This window comes from Arachis hypogaea, chromosome 2, assembly GCF_003086295.3.
Source record: "Arachis hypogaea cultivar Tifrunner chromosome 2, arahy.Tifrunner.gnm2.J5K5, whole genome shotgun sequence".
NCBI classification, from domain to species: domain Eukaryota; kingdom Viridiplantae; phylum Streptophyta; class Magnoliopsida; order Fabales; family Fabaceae; genus Arachis; species Arachis hypogaea.
In genome coordinates this window covers 61,019,099-61,032,791 of record NC_092037.1, presented here as the reverse complement: position 1 = coordinate 61,032,791, position 13,693 = coordinate 61,019,099, and the positions used below count along the sequence as shown (strand labels likewise).

The window sequence follows — 13,693 nt, the reverse complement described above, 5'->3', positions numbered from 1 at the left end:
TTGCATACTACTGCGCCACAATGCCCTCCACCGCTACTAGAATGACACGAATGAAAAAAAAAAGAAAAAGAAAAGGGATGCGCAACCCGAAAATTATAGTGAACAATGAAATCAAGGGATTATAAATAAGTATACAAGTAGAGTAATGCATATGGTGGTTAATTTGAAAATAAATTAAAAATTTGAAAAACATGTACAAAAAGTGAGGAAATAAATTGAAATTAATAAGGAAGAGAATATACTTTTTAATTTTGAAATGAAATTTTTAAAATGGTATATATACCATTGTGATGTCAGGGATATACTAATGAAATAATACAGGTTGAGAGTAGAGTAATTAAACAGTTTAATTTAGGTACACAAATCGTACCGTTTAATTTAGGTATACAAATTAGACTATTCAATTTATGTGTAGTATCAACGTGTTATGTATGTAATATCTCTGTGTGAAATCTCAACCCTTATTTTTTTCTCTTCTCTTCTTTAACAACCTCAGTTTTTTATAGAACAATACCAAAAAATTAGTCATTTTAATTATGTAAATTATTATTTTTATTTTTTAATTTAACAAAAATATTAGTAATAATGTTAGAGATTAAAGTTATTAATATTAATTAAATGATAATTAATGTAGAAGTTGGAAATGTATTGTTGAATTTAGTTAGTGAATACTATTACTGTAGGTTATTAGAAAATATATTTTCAGAATATTTAATAATAATTATTAGAATTATATTTTAGATATATTTAAGTTTTATTAATTATTATTAGAAGTTAAATTATTATTGTGGAGTTTCTGTAAAATAGATTTAACATATTTTAAATATTATATTTTTAAATTTTAATAATTAATTAATTAATGTTAGATATTTAATTAATATATTTATTGTAGTTAAGTTTTTAAATTTTTGAATAGTATTAGTTAAGTAATTTGTATGTTAGCCGTACGTATGCTAGTTAATTAATTAATTTATTAACACTAAATTTAGTATTATTTTAATAAATTATTTGATAAATTATTTATTAATAAATATATAATTATTTAAGGAATATTTTTAATAAATAATTTAATAAAAAATTAATAAATTATTTAATAAATTATTTATTATTATTAATAATATTAGAGTTATTGAAAATAAGATACTGTTCAAAATTTTTAATATGTTATTAGTTAATTATTTTAAGTTATTAATTATTATTATTATTATTATTATTATTATTATTATTATTATTATTATTATTATTATATATTAATCTTATATTATTATGTATTATTTATGTATGTATGCGTATGAATAGAATAGAATAGAATATTAGTATTATTAAAATTATAATTAATTATAATTTTATTTTATTATTTGGGTAAATAATGGTAGTTTGTTAAATATAACTAAATTATGTTAATGATAATAAAAATTCTGTTTTTATTGTTATAAATTATCATAAAATAATGAGTGAGTATTTATGGATAATTTTGTTTGATGTAGTATTTAGCTACATTTTGTAGAGTTTATAGATGTTGATGTGTAATCACCTACTGACGTAAGATTTGTACAATTCTATTGTGGAAGAGCATTTACGGCAGATTGATTTTTATCTTTATATCTGAGTGACAAAAATGGCATTCAAGAGGTACATGAAGTGCCACATTATGTTATTATTTGATATAATCTTATTTGGGGATAAGTTTGGGGCAGCTGTGCATTGAAAATTTTTACCTTTGCTTTGCAATTTTGCCAGTATAAGAGAATTTAATTGGAAATCAGCATGCCTAGCACACTTATACAAAGCACTATGTAGGACATCTCGTTTTGACTGCAAAAAAATTGATGGATCCTCTACCAATTTTTGCATTGATTTTTGGTAACCCTCAACTTTTTTTCCTTGCAAATAGGTAAAATTATCTAGTATTAACTTTAACTAAGTGTTGCACATTGTATTTTAATGTTTAAGGTAAAATTTTGTTAACGAAATAAATGATGCCAAGTGGTGTAACTAGGAGCGTGGTAACCGACATTATAGATTTCATTCTCTTACTCACTTTAGGAAGTCATTGGAGGAACTACATGAAGGCCAAAATGTGTGGAAAGGTCTAGGAGGCGATCAAACTCTGTTACTATGAGCAATAGCTAAACTAATGGAATCGTGTCGGTCAGAGATAAGTCTCACACTATCCCGAATTACCACATGTTATTGCAAGTTATTAAGAAAAAAGTGCTACGCATCAGAAGTCTCTTCCACCACAATGACAAATGTAATAGGCACGATATTATTATTATTATTATTATTATTATTATTATGTGAAACTACAACCAATAAACAACCTTTATTTTTTTTTATACAAGTGAGTCCCATCTTCTTAGACATCTAGTTTACAATGTCTAAATGCTCTAATGCAAGGGTAATAACTCCAAAAGACTTAATGTTATACCTGGATATCAGTTACTAAGTCATCGTCCTGATATATAGGCATAGTTTCAAAATGGACGGTTGCTGATAACTTCTTGTGACACATGGCCTCAAACTATATGGGTAAAACTTCGTAAGATGCTTTTCAACCTCCAAAAATATTTTCACTAACTTTTGTTTTACCAACTGTGCTTTGTAAAAGCTGATGGTGTAATTGAACTTCGACCGTACTTCCGCAATAACTGATTTTATCTTTATAGAGGGGTCAGCCTCTACCAACAAATTCATTACTTCTGCAATTGTGTTGGAATCTAGTTTCGAATGGTCTTGAGAAATGGTGGCTCTAGTACAAGTACAACTATCATTGTACCTCCTTATAATTCAACAGTACTTCTTGCGGATCATGCTAACCCTGATCAGCCAATTACAGCCTATACTGTATGGTGTACACTTAGCATAAAATATCATTGTTTCCGACTCATACACCCAATAATCTACACCCCTATAAATGGTATAATTTTTTATCGTCATAATGACAGCTTTCCAAAAACTAAAAATTTCATTCCCACGACAAATTCATCATCTACCATAACAAAAAATTCTACTACAACAACACTACAAAATAATATTTAATAAATAAATATTAAATAAGTAAAATTTAAATTTAAATCTTTCTATAAATTATAAATAAATATTTGATAAATTAGTATAAATATATACATATATTTATTCCTAATAAAGTAATTACTTCAAATTTAACCAAAAAATTATTCAAACTTAGTAAGATAATTATTTTAAATTTAACCAAATAAATAATAAATAAATACTAATTAATTATATTTTCACATGTTATATAAGTAATTATTAATCGTTCTACAATATAAAAAATAACAAAATTTTAATCTCATACAAATATCCAAATTACATACCTGCATTCATGTATTCTGAAAATTTCTATGTATGCATGGCCTTCAAATCCAACGTGCGCATGAAAGATGCCTCCTTAAATGGATGCTGGTTTGCTAATGCATTTGTCACCTCCGAGACATCTGCCTCCATAGTGCAATCAAATTAATCTTCATCTTCATTTGGATCAATGACCTTATAGTTGCTTTTAAACTCTTCCTCGCTATCATTATTGTAATCTTTCCTTCGATAGTCGGTTGGCTTCAGATTGTTCAAACTCAATATACAACTCAATGAATGACATCTGACAGTGAGTTTCAATATACATTGAAAATATCTCTTGCATGCTCGCTTCATTAGTCACATACTACCAAATATTGATATAGGATACCTGTACAAAATACATGACACTCTCTTTAATATTTGAAGATCTATTTTCTCACAAATCACATGCTTTAGTTTTTTTAAATGAGAGTTTGAATGAAATAACAATATCCAATATATTTTCACATACAAATTTTACTCTTTCATATGTTTATAACAAAATCTGACCATAATAATATACTTTTTAACAAAACTCTATCATCCATCTTATTTTTTTAACTCACATTAAAAATATTCAAGCTCATTGTAATTTTTTAAAGTAAAGGAGGAGAGTATGACGAGAGGAGAAAACTCTAAAGAGGTGAGGGGTGACGAAAAGAAGAAGAAGAAGAATGGAGTTCTATCAACCGGTTAGAGTGGGTGTATATATAAAGTTACAAATCGGACGGTCTAATTTGTATTTAAGCATTTAAAATTTTTTTAATTATACAAATCGACAATTCGATTTGGTGCATGGCAAAATAAAAAAATTAAAATACTAAAATCAGATAGACCTACCGATTATCGTCCTTCAAAATTTTAGAAATTTTTTTCTCCAAACAAATCGAATTGTCCGATTTATTTCAATCTTTGATAATAAAAAAATCGGATAGTTCAATTTTTACTTTATAAATTTTAAAAAAAGTAACTATCACATCAATGTATAACACCTTTCATATCCATATCCAAGCATAACACATATATAACATTCATATAAAAAACATGAGTCATAGAATATAATACACCTTTAGTAGTGAAAGAAAATAAGCAGAGAAATTGTCAGAAAATATTAAAGACATTGAAATTAATATTACTTCATACATAACCCAATAATGATGAAGAAAAATGAAGGAATGAGAGATCATAGCTGCATATAAATGATCATAATCAACCCAACTCTCAAGCTCTCTCCTTTAAGATATGTTAATTTTTCACTACAGAATAATTCTCTATTAATGATTTTGTATTAGATAGAATAGAATACTACCACCACTAAGTATATTAATTCATTACGATGTGTTTATTCACACCATGATCGAATTTTTTTATGAAAAAGTATAGAATACCAATATACTATTTGCTAATTTATTGTCAATAATAATTAATTATTATATTTTAAACACACGTATAAAGAGACACATCTAAAAAATATATTTATAAAAATACTTTCATTAGATACAATCATAAAAAATTATTTTTATTAGACACATCTATAAAAATATTTTCATTAAACATAATTATAAACAAGAGTTAGCAGAAATAGAAAAAAATGCTGTTGATAACATATCGGAATTGTTTTTTTATTTAAATATTTTATTTACTAAATATGTAATGTTTTAAAAATTTACAGATTTACATTTACATTACATATCTTAAATACATAGGATAAAATATAATCAAATATAGAGTTCAGTTATTATGTACCTAAGATGTGTTATAAGTTAAAAATATCCAAATGTAGTCGGAATATATTACATTTACGTGTACATAGTTAGGATACTATGCATATGGGATAAAGCCAAAAATAAATTCATTCTAATATATCTGAGATTCGGTATAATCTAATGTAATTTTATTTTTTTTATTTCATCATATATTATTTAAATAATTTAAAATTTATAATTTATAAAATTTTGAATTTAAAATTTAGATAGATATAACTAAAACTAAACGTACTCGTATAGTTAATTAGGAGTATTGTCTAATTAATTTTTATTCTTTTAATATAAGTACATAATATGAGTAAGTTTATTTTTATTAGATTAAATTAAATCTTTAATTAAGATTATATTTATATAAATTTTAAAATAAATTTTGTAATTTTAAAATTAGATGAAATAAAAAAAATCAAATCAACACAACATATCAAGTCTTGTGTTAGTTTTACACAAATTTTAAATGCATTTAAAATTTTAAATTGTTAATTTTTTATTTAAAAATATTAAATTATTATTTTTTAAATTAAATATGTAACATAATTAATTATACGAGTATAATAATATAAATACATTTATTTATATTTAATTAAATTAAATTGTTAGTTTAAATTATTTTCATCAAAAAATGTTAAACTAAAAAGTTTGTGATTTTAAAATTTTAAATTATTTAAAAAAAATTAGTTGAAATAAAAAAATAAAAATTATACCAATACAACATTATCAAGAACATTATATGGATATATCAAGTCTCGAGTTAGTTTTGTACATATTTTGAATGCATTTAAAATTTAAAATTATTAATTTTTTAATTTAAAAATTTTAAATTATTAATTTTTTAATTTAAAAATTTTAAATTATTAATTTTTTTCAAAATCAAATATATAAATATAATTAATCATATGAACATAATAATACGAATACATTTATGTAATTAAATTAAACTAAATCGTTAATTTAAATTATATTCATTAAAATTTTAATTAAAAAGTTTGTAATTTTAAATTATTTGAAAAATGGATAAAATAAAAGACTGAGGTAATATATCTTGGATGTTCTATGCAAGGTTCTGAAAATTGAATCGGTCATCAAATTGTTTTAGTCACTAGTTTACTGGTTTAGTAGTCTAACCAATTCAACCGTGGTCTAACCGAAAAATCATTTTATATTAAAATAATAAATAAATTATAAATAAATGTTCTAAAACATAATTATAATCTAATATAAAATTTAAAATATCTTCTAAATTTAAAGCACTACATAAAATATCATCATCAGTTTAAGACCTTTAAATAAAGTACAAACTTAAATATTTTAATAAAATATTTTAATGAACTGAAACTTTTGCTTTCAAAATTTGCTATAAGAGAAACCAAAATCCTTTCTTCATTTTATAAATGTTTACTGTGATGACATTGATTAATAAAGCAATTACATAAAAAAAGAATACCAAAAAATATCAAACCATCTCCAATTTTTGGTTTAAATTTGTCCGAGCAACAAAAAAAAAAGAATCAAGGTTTCCTCACCAAAAAAAAAAGAAAGAAGATTTCTCTAAGTAGCAGCTATACAAACCATATCATTTAACACAAACTAAGTTCAGAAACCTCATTCTTCCATAGCTACAGGCTCAAAGCTATTGCCACCTAATTCTAACCTGCCACCTAATATAACACAAATTTCTAATCAAGAGAGGTGTCTTCGTTCTCACAACAAAATTGTATTTACTTGAAGATACTCAAAACAAATCAAGAAAAGCAAAAGGATTTCACAATAACCCAAAACTAAACTTGACACTTTAATGCTCCTTCATCATGTTACTCAATAAATCAGCAAAGCAGTCACAATCCAAGCATATGTAAATCGCAAAACAGTCAAACAAACACAAGTCAGCAACACATCACTAATCAAATCACAAGACATTCAAAATCAATAATTAGTAAATTAAAATCACAATACAAAAACAGCCGCATAGAGCTTCAAAATAATCAATAATAAATAAACAGCAGTAGAACCAGAGTAAACCAACAATCAAATAATCATTTAACAAAAATTAACAACACAACCAGTCAACCAGACCTGCGAAAGACAGAAACAGAGCGTAAAAAACATAAAAAAAAATGATGAACAAGTGAAGAACAAATGAACATTGAGCACTGAGCTAATCACTAATCAATCAGAAACAGTGCAATAATTGCCATCAAATAATCAATACAGTCACAATCTAGGTACAATTAAATCACAAAATAAAACAGTAAAACTCAACACACAAAATTAGTAATGAACAAGAGCTAGTCACTAATCAATAAAGGTCAAGACTACTATTGCCGACAACAGAAGTAAAGGAGCAAATATAAGCTTTCATCTCAATTGGCTTTGTGTTCGGGAGACATGGGAAAAGGCTCGTTTCCGGCGGTAATCCTTATAGCAATCAATTATTTAACAATTAATTATTACAAAGAAAAAAATAAATACTAGAGCTAGAAACTGGAAGCCTGGAAAAAAGCAGAGTTGGCGAGAATAGTGGCTGACAAGAGGCAAGACAGTGGCTCACGGAGTGAAAGTATGGAATAGAGCTGGCGCCGCGGGAAGTGGCTGCGCGACCGAAAGTGGTACTGGCAGTGGCTTCGGTTTTCGAAGATCAACAGAGCTGGCTGCACGATGAAAAGTGGCTGCGCGAACAGAGCTAGCTGACGTTGGCTGGACGGAAGTTTCGACGGAAGCTCGAGGTCCAGCTGTCCAGGTGAGTGCTGCTTCGCGTTCTGGAGACTGGAGAGGAGAAGGGTAATGCTTAGGGAAGTTAAGAAGTTAGGGTTCAGCTACTAAAACGTAGCCGTTTTTGACACAATTTAAAAACCGGCCTGTTCGACAGTTTAATAACGGTTTTTCAATTTGACAGTTTTAAATTCTGTCCGAACCGTAAGTAACAACGATTCACAGTTCGACTGGTTCAATCAGCTGATTCCAACCAATTTTCAGAACCTTAGTTCTATGTTTAATTCTACTCTATTTAATTATTTTTTATTCTGTATATCCGAGATATACAATAAGTTAATGACCGTGTAAAAATATAAATATATTTAGTAATATGCATATTGATAAATAAAATATTTATTTTATTTATCAATAGAAAAACACCACGCACTTTATATTTTTTAACTAATTTTTAGTTATTTTTTAATTTTTAAATAAATAAAATTTTGGATTATTTATCTTTATTATACTTTTATATATATATTTGGGTTTATTATTCTTTTAAATATTAAAAAGTTAATTAGAAAAATGAATTAAAACTCCTAAATACTAGCCGACAAAATCCTTCTTTCCTGACAAAGTCTTCCTTCGATTCCCTCATCCCATTTTTACCGTTCCTTCCATCATTTTCTGTTCATTTATTTCGATTCAATCTTTCTTGCATATTTACTTTTTCGTTCTCGATTTAGCAGGCAAATTTATCTCAAGTTTTTAGTTAATTTTATTTATACATGCTGTTTCAGGTCCCTTTTTTTGAAATTTCAAATTATCTAGTATAATTTTACTATCCATTGTACGTAAAATATTCATAATTAAAATAATAAGCGCCATCGTATAAGTATAATTTATAAAATTATTTTGTATATGCTATAATTGCCAACATTAATATCTTTCGCCAAGGTTTAATTTTGACAATGACTCCTAAAATGCAATTATTTTTAGTGAAATTTATATTTAACATATCTTCACTTCAGTTAATATATTGTGTATTTTATAAGATTTGTTTGCACATCATTTTTGAAAAAAATCTTTTTTAAATAATATTTTTTTAAAAAAATTTACAAAAATAAAAGTAATTTACGTTTAGATATATCATTTAAAAAAATTATTTATTAATTATATTTGAATAAAAATAAGATAAAAATATTTTTTTATTCATTTATTATGTGAAAAATATTTTTTTTAAAGATAAAAGATCTTTTAAAAAAATATATAAATTGTAACTTCTCAAAAAAAAATTTTAAGTATTTTTACTTTTACTATTAGAAATTTATCAAATACACTAAAAAATAAAAAATAAAAAAATTTTCGATTCAATGAGCCCTGAACAAACACATAATATCCCCAAAAAAACATTGTGTATTTTATAGGAGAACTCATTCCATTGAAAGCCATTAATATCTTTTATTTTTATTGACTTCATAATCCATCATCACATTTAAATTAACTAATGCTGCAAACATCCTTCTTCCTCTACTACCATTATTAACACATGCACCTAGACCTAGGGACTTGCTGTCACCACTGTATGTGTGGCATAAGCACTTGAGGAAAGCTCGCCCCCTTTAATTTCTTCATCCATGAAATCTTCGCGGGCGTTGTCTGCTAGCATAAGGGCAATTAGCCAAAAGAGAGAAGAATCAAGCGATAGAAATGCACCGCCTCCAAGGAGACCGGTTTTAGCAGTAGGGCAAGTATAGGTGAGATCATTGTGTACGTTGCGCTGAAGGTGCATCTGTTCAGTGATTGTCGGCCATAACAACATAGTTGCAGCTAGTCCGGTCGTGAACCTATGCATGTATACACAACATTTTAGAAAAAAAAAAATCCATGCATCTCAGAAATGCAAGTTAAAAACATTTATATAACTGGAATGAATTTCAGCTAAGTTTACTGTATCAATTGTAAGATAAAAACATTCTAATGTCTCTAGCATACAGATTAAGCTTAATGGCAGAGATGGTTAGGAACCTTAGATTTTGATTACAAATGGGGTTCATGACGGAAAGCCAAAAATCCACCATAAAATTATGGCGGATGGTGTTGCAAGAAATGGCAGACTACCTAAAAAACACATGTATATGCACAAAAAAAGTCCACAAAAACTCTAAAGGTAATAAATTATAAAATCTAATCCATTTAAGCAACTTTCTACTCATAAGGCATCCAATTTATTCAGCAAACGCAGTAGCAAAATAAACAAATAAACATAACATCAGTCATAATGCACCATAGAATATAAGAGGCAGGGGCAAGGACATTATAGTCACGAGCTTGTCTTGAACCTATGTAAATTTAAAAAAAAAATTGGAAACAGAGAGGTTTATAATATAACTTATAGCACCGAACCCATGTAAATAAAAGGGGAAACGGGAAAGTAAGAAAGGGTAGGAAGACCAGAAGTCTGGAACAGAAACTAAGTTAGAAAGCAGAGAGAGGGAACCCGTGGCTTGCAGCAGCAGTGAGCGGCGACGAGCGGCAAGCAGTGAGTCAGCGACAGCTTCGCCAGAACAAAGAGAACAGCAGAAAGGGAAGACGGAGAAGGAGGAACTGGAGTTGGACAGGCTGCTTGGCGTGCCACCGGTGGTTCTTCCGGCAGCAGAGCAGCCCAGAGCAGAGAGGGAGAGATAGAAGAGAGTTTTTGGACCGTCAGAGAGGAAGAGGCAGTTTTCTGAAGAAAGGAGGCCGAGGAGGGTGAGTTGTAGCATTTTAGGATTTCCTAAATGACAAAAATAACCCTCAATTTCCGCATTTCTATTGCAGTCCGCCATGGTGCCACCGCTGCAGCCACCATTTCACCCTCTGAAAACTCACTGTGGCAACCACTGTATGGTGGCAAGGAAGAAATCCGCCATGCCATAACCGCTTTTTTAAAACACTGTTAGGAACCCAAGAATGATTTTATATGCAACATCAGCAAAGTATATAAATTTTAAGTTTCAAGTCATGAAACAAAGTAGATGCAATATACTAGTAATGAGCATATCAACAGATATTTTACATTAGCATTGACCAATGTAGACCCACCCTAACGACACTAGCAACAAGTAATTTGGATACTAAATTCATTCATACAAATAGAATAACTCAAGCTTTTCCATAAATTCGGATGATAGATGAGTTTGTTATATAAAATTACAATGTAGCCATGAAAATTTCCACTTCAAATTTCTTTCCTTATGACATTCCCCTCAACTAAACATACCCTTATTTTTATCAAGGAAAACAAGGAAAAGGAAGGTAGGGCACATGCAAAGTTCATCTAATGAACTAATGAAGAAAAAACAAAGTATAAGGAAACAGCACTTACACTGCAATGTTGAAGAATACCAAGAAACTAGTGCTTTTAAATAGAACACCTTGTGGAACAGACTTCCCCTTGTAAGGATAAAAGAGAGACATGTATCCGGCCACAGTAGATACAATGAGAAATGCAAAGGAAAGATAGCCCAATGCGACTGTTGGATCAGCTGGGAACTTGCAGGTGACAACCCCCTTGGCAGGTACTGGGGTTCCGGCTGCAGGCTGCAACAAAAAAAAATTTAAAACACACAACAGATTGTAGAGGCTATAAAGACAGATTATTTCCAAAATAAAACAAATAAAACAACAATTACAAAAAAGCCGTATCCCACTTGATGAGGTCAACAACATGGATAAAACTGATAGCATGTTGCCTTGTCACAGGGCATATCTATGTTTAGCCCAACCCAAGGGCAAAACACATGATAGAAATTTCTAGTGAATATTCATTTGTTAGTACCTATAATTAAGGAATTGATGTTCTAGTCCATAAAATTTCAAAAGAGTGATTCAAGTTAATCATTAGGGGGATGCTTGTAAGGACTAGCTTGAATCACCAAGTTAGATCTCTTTTTTTGTAAGTTCAGAAACTAACTCATTAATTACTTAACTTTAGAAGTCTCTATAGTTGCAGAAAAGTGCTTCACCTTAGTTTTTAAAGTGATGGTTAATTACCCAGCTTACATCAGCCAAGAGCACTAAATCAAATAATCATTTTTCCGCAAATTCAAGAGCTAAAACCATTAATTTACATAATTTTAGAGATTCAAATAAAGCAAATATACAGTTTAATGAAACCAAAACAAATTTATATTCCAGAATCATAGACTATATATTGTTGTAGGAGAAAAGATCCACTAAGACAAAAGGTTCTCTCATTTTCAGGCACAGCAGAATCTACATTGACATATTCTCAATTCATTAGAAAATAGCACCAACTAAAGTCAAGCATGTTTGAACAGTTGAAAACCGATGAATCAGAAAGTCAAAAAGTTGAAAAGTACTTCACCGTAATAAGGCATACATGAGTGGTTTATAAGTTTTTTTTTAAAGGAAAAAACAACGCATAAGATTTTTTTTAATGCAATTAAAAAATTAAAGTATATACATATTTTATTCCACTTCCCTACTGATTCAATGTGATGCATTAATGTATTGGACACAAATTGCACACAGATACATTGGTATAAAGGTATTTAGAATTAAACTTTCAAACTAGAGTTTCAAACATACATACCTAAATTTTCAACCCTTAATAATGGATCAAAATTTCATAATCCATAATCCAGGCAATTAAAAAGAAAAAAAAATTGAATTTTTATATAAATGATATTTGATATAGGAATCCATATTAAGAACAATACCTTCTTGTTTTCGGCTATAACACCGAGAATGAAAGAGAGGAGACCGAAGACCGAAACAATGAGGGCCATGGTTTTAACAGTGACAGCCATGGTGGGTGAGTGCGATGATCTCTGCAAGAGGAGAAAACAATGTTTTAGAAGAAAAGTTAGAATGTGTGCGGAACTATTCAGCGAGAAAGGAAGTTACGTGGCTCTGAGTTGAAAACAAATCAGCTTTAACCGTTTTGAAGATTCTGTTGAGAAAAAAATAAGGAATATAAATCAAGGGATTAGAGATAATCTTGAAAAGCTGTTTCTAGCTTTAAAGATTCTGTTGAGAGAAAAATAAGGAATACAAACTAAGGGATTAGAGATAATCTAGAAAAGCTGTTTCTAGCTGGCAGCCGAAGATACCTAAGTCAACCTAGAGTGGATCCCCTTATATATATATATTGGGATCTAATTTGTAAATCAATAAATATAAAATAAAAAAATAAAGATTTTACTTTTTTTTTAATACATAAAAATCAAGTTTTAAAATAATTATTTTAAATTTGGTTTTTTTCAAGATTTTGAAAACTAAAACGATTATCGAACCGTTCTAACTATTGGTTTAATGGCCAAACTGTGTTATAATAAAATAATAAATAAAGTATAAATAAATACACTAAAATATAATTTATAATCTAATATAAATCTTAAAATATTATACATTCAAATATAAGGGATCAATCAAATCAATGCTGAAAATCCAATGAAGAGAACAAACAAACAAACATAAAAGGATTAAAAAGTGCCTCCAAAACCAGAATGAAGTTAAACAAATCACTAAAACAGACGATCAACCTTGTTGTTCTAATAACGCAAAAGGAAAAGATTATTAGCAGCAATATGAAACAGGAAGCAATATAACATTTAATGTACCTTCTATTAACAGAACTCCATTTATGTTAGTAAAATTAACAAGATTTAACTAAGATTAACAAAGTTCTCAACACAATTTAACAAGGTCAGCACAAAAATTTAACATGCTTTAACAAAGATTAACAAGGTTTTCCATCCAATTTTTAACAAAGTCAGCAAGAATTAACTAGGATTAACAATGCTTTCACTTTTAAGCACGGAATTTTACAATAGAAAAATAAGCAAGAATAAGCAGTGAGTCAGTTTATCAAGTAG

General features: G+C 28.2%; 1 protein-coding gene across 2 annotated transcripts; it reads right to left on the bottom strand.

The window, feature by feature from the left end:
* Positions 1 to 9,252: 9,252 nt before the first annotated feature.
* On the bottom strand, positions 9,253 to 12,940 carry LOC112745316 (uncharacterized). 2 transcript variants are annotated; one of them, XM_025794864.2, is made up of 5 exons: positions 12,875 to 12,940; positions 12,723 to 12,768; positions 12,536 to 12,646; positions 11,179 to 11,393; positions 9,253 to 9,658 (listed from the first exon to the last, which is right to left on the bottom strand). In XM_025794864.2, exons 3-5 carry the CDS (start codon positions 12,623 to 12,625, stop codon positions 9,373 to 9,375), a joined length of 591 nt encoding a protein of 196 aa, XP_025650649.1. In that variant the 5' UTR covers positions 12,626 to 12,646; positions 12,723 to 12,768; positions 12,875 to 12,940; the 3' UTR covers positions 9,253 to 9,372. The 2 variants fall into 2 exon arrangements, with proteins under 2 accessions (XP_025650649.1, XP_025650648.1); XM_025794863.2 differs by having other exon boundaries at positions 12,723 to 12,935.
* Between the last annotated feature and the right edge of the window lie 753 nt (positions 12,941 to 13,693).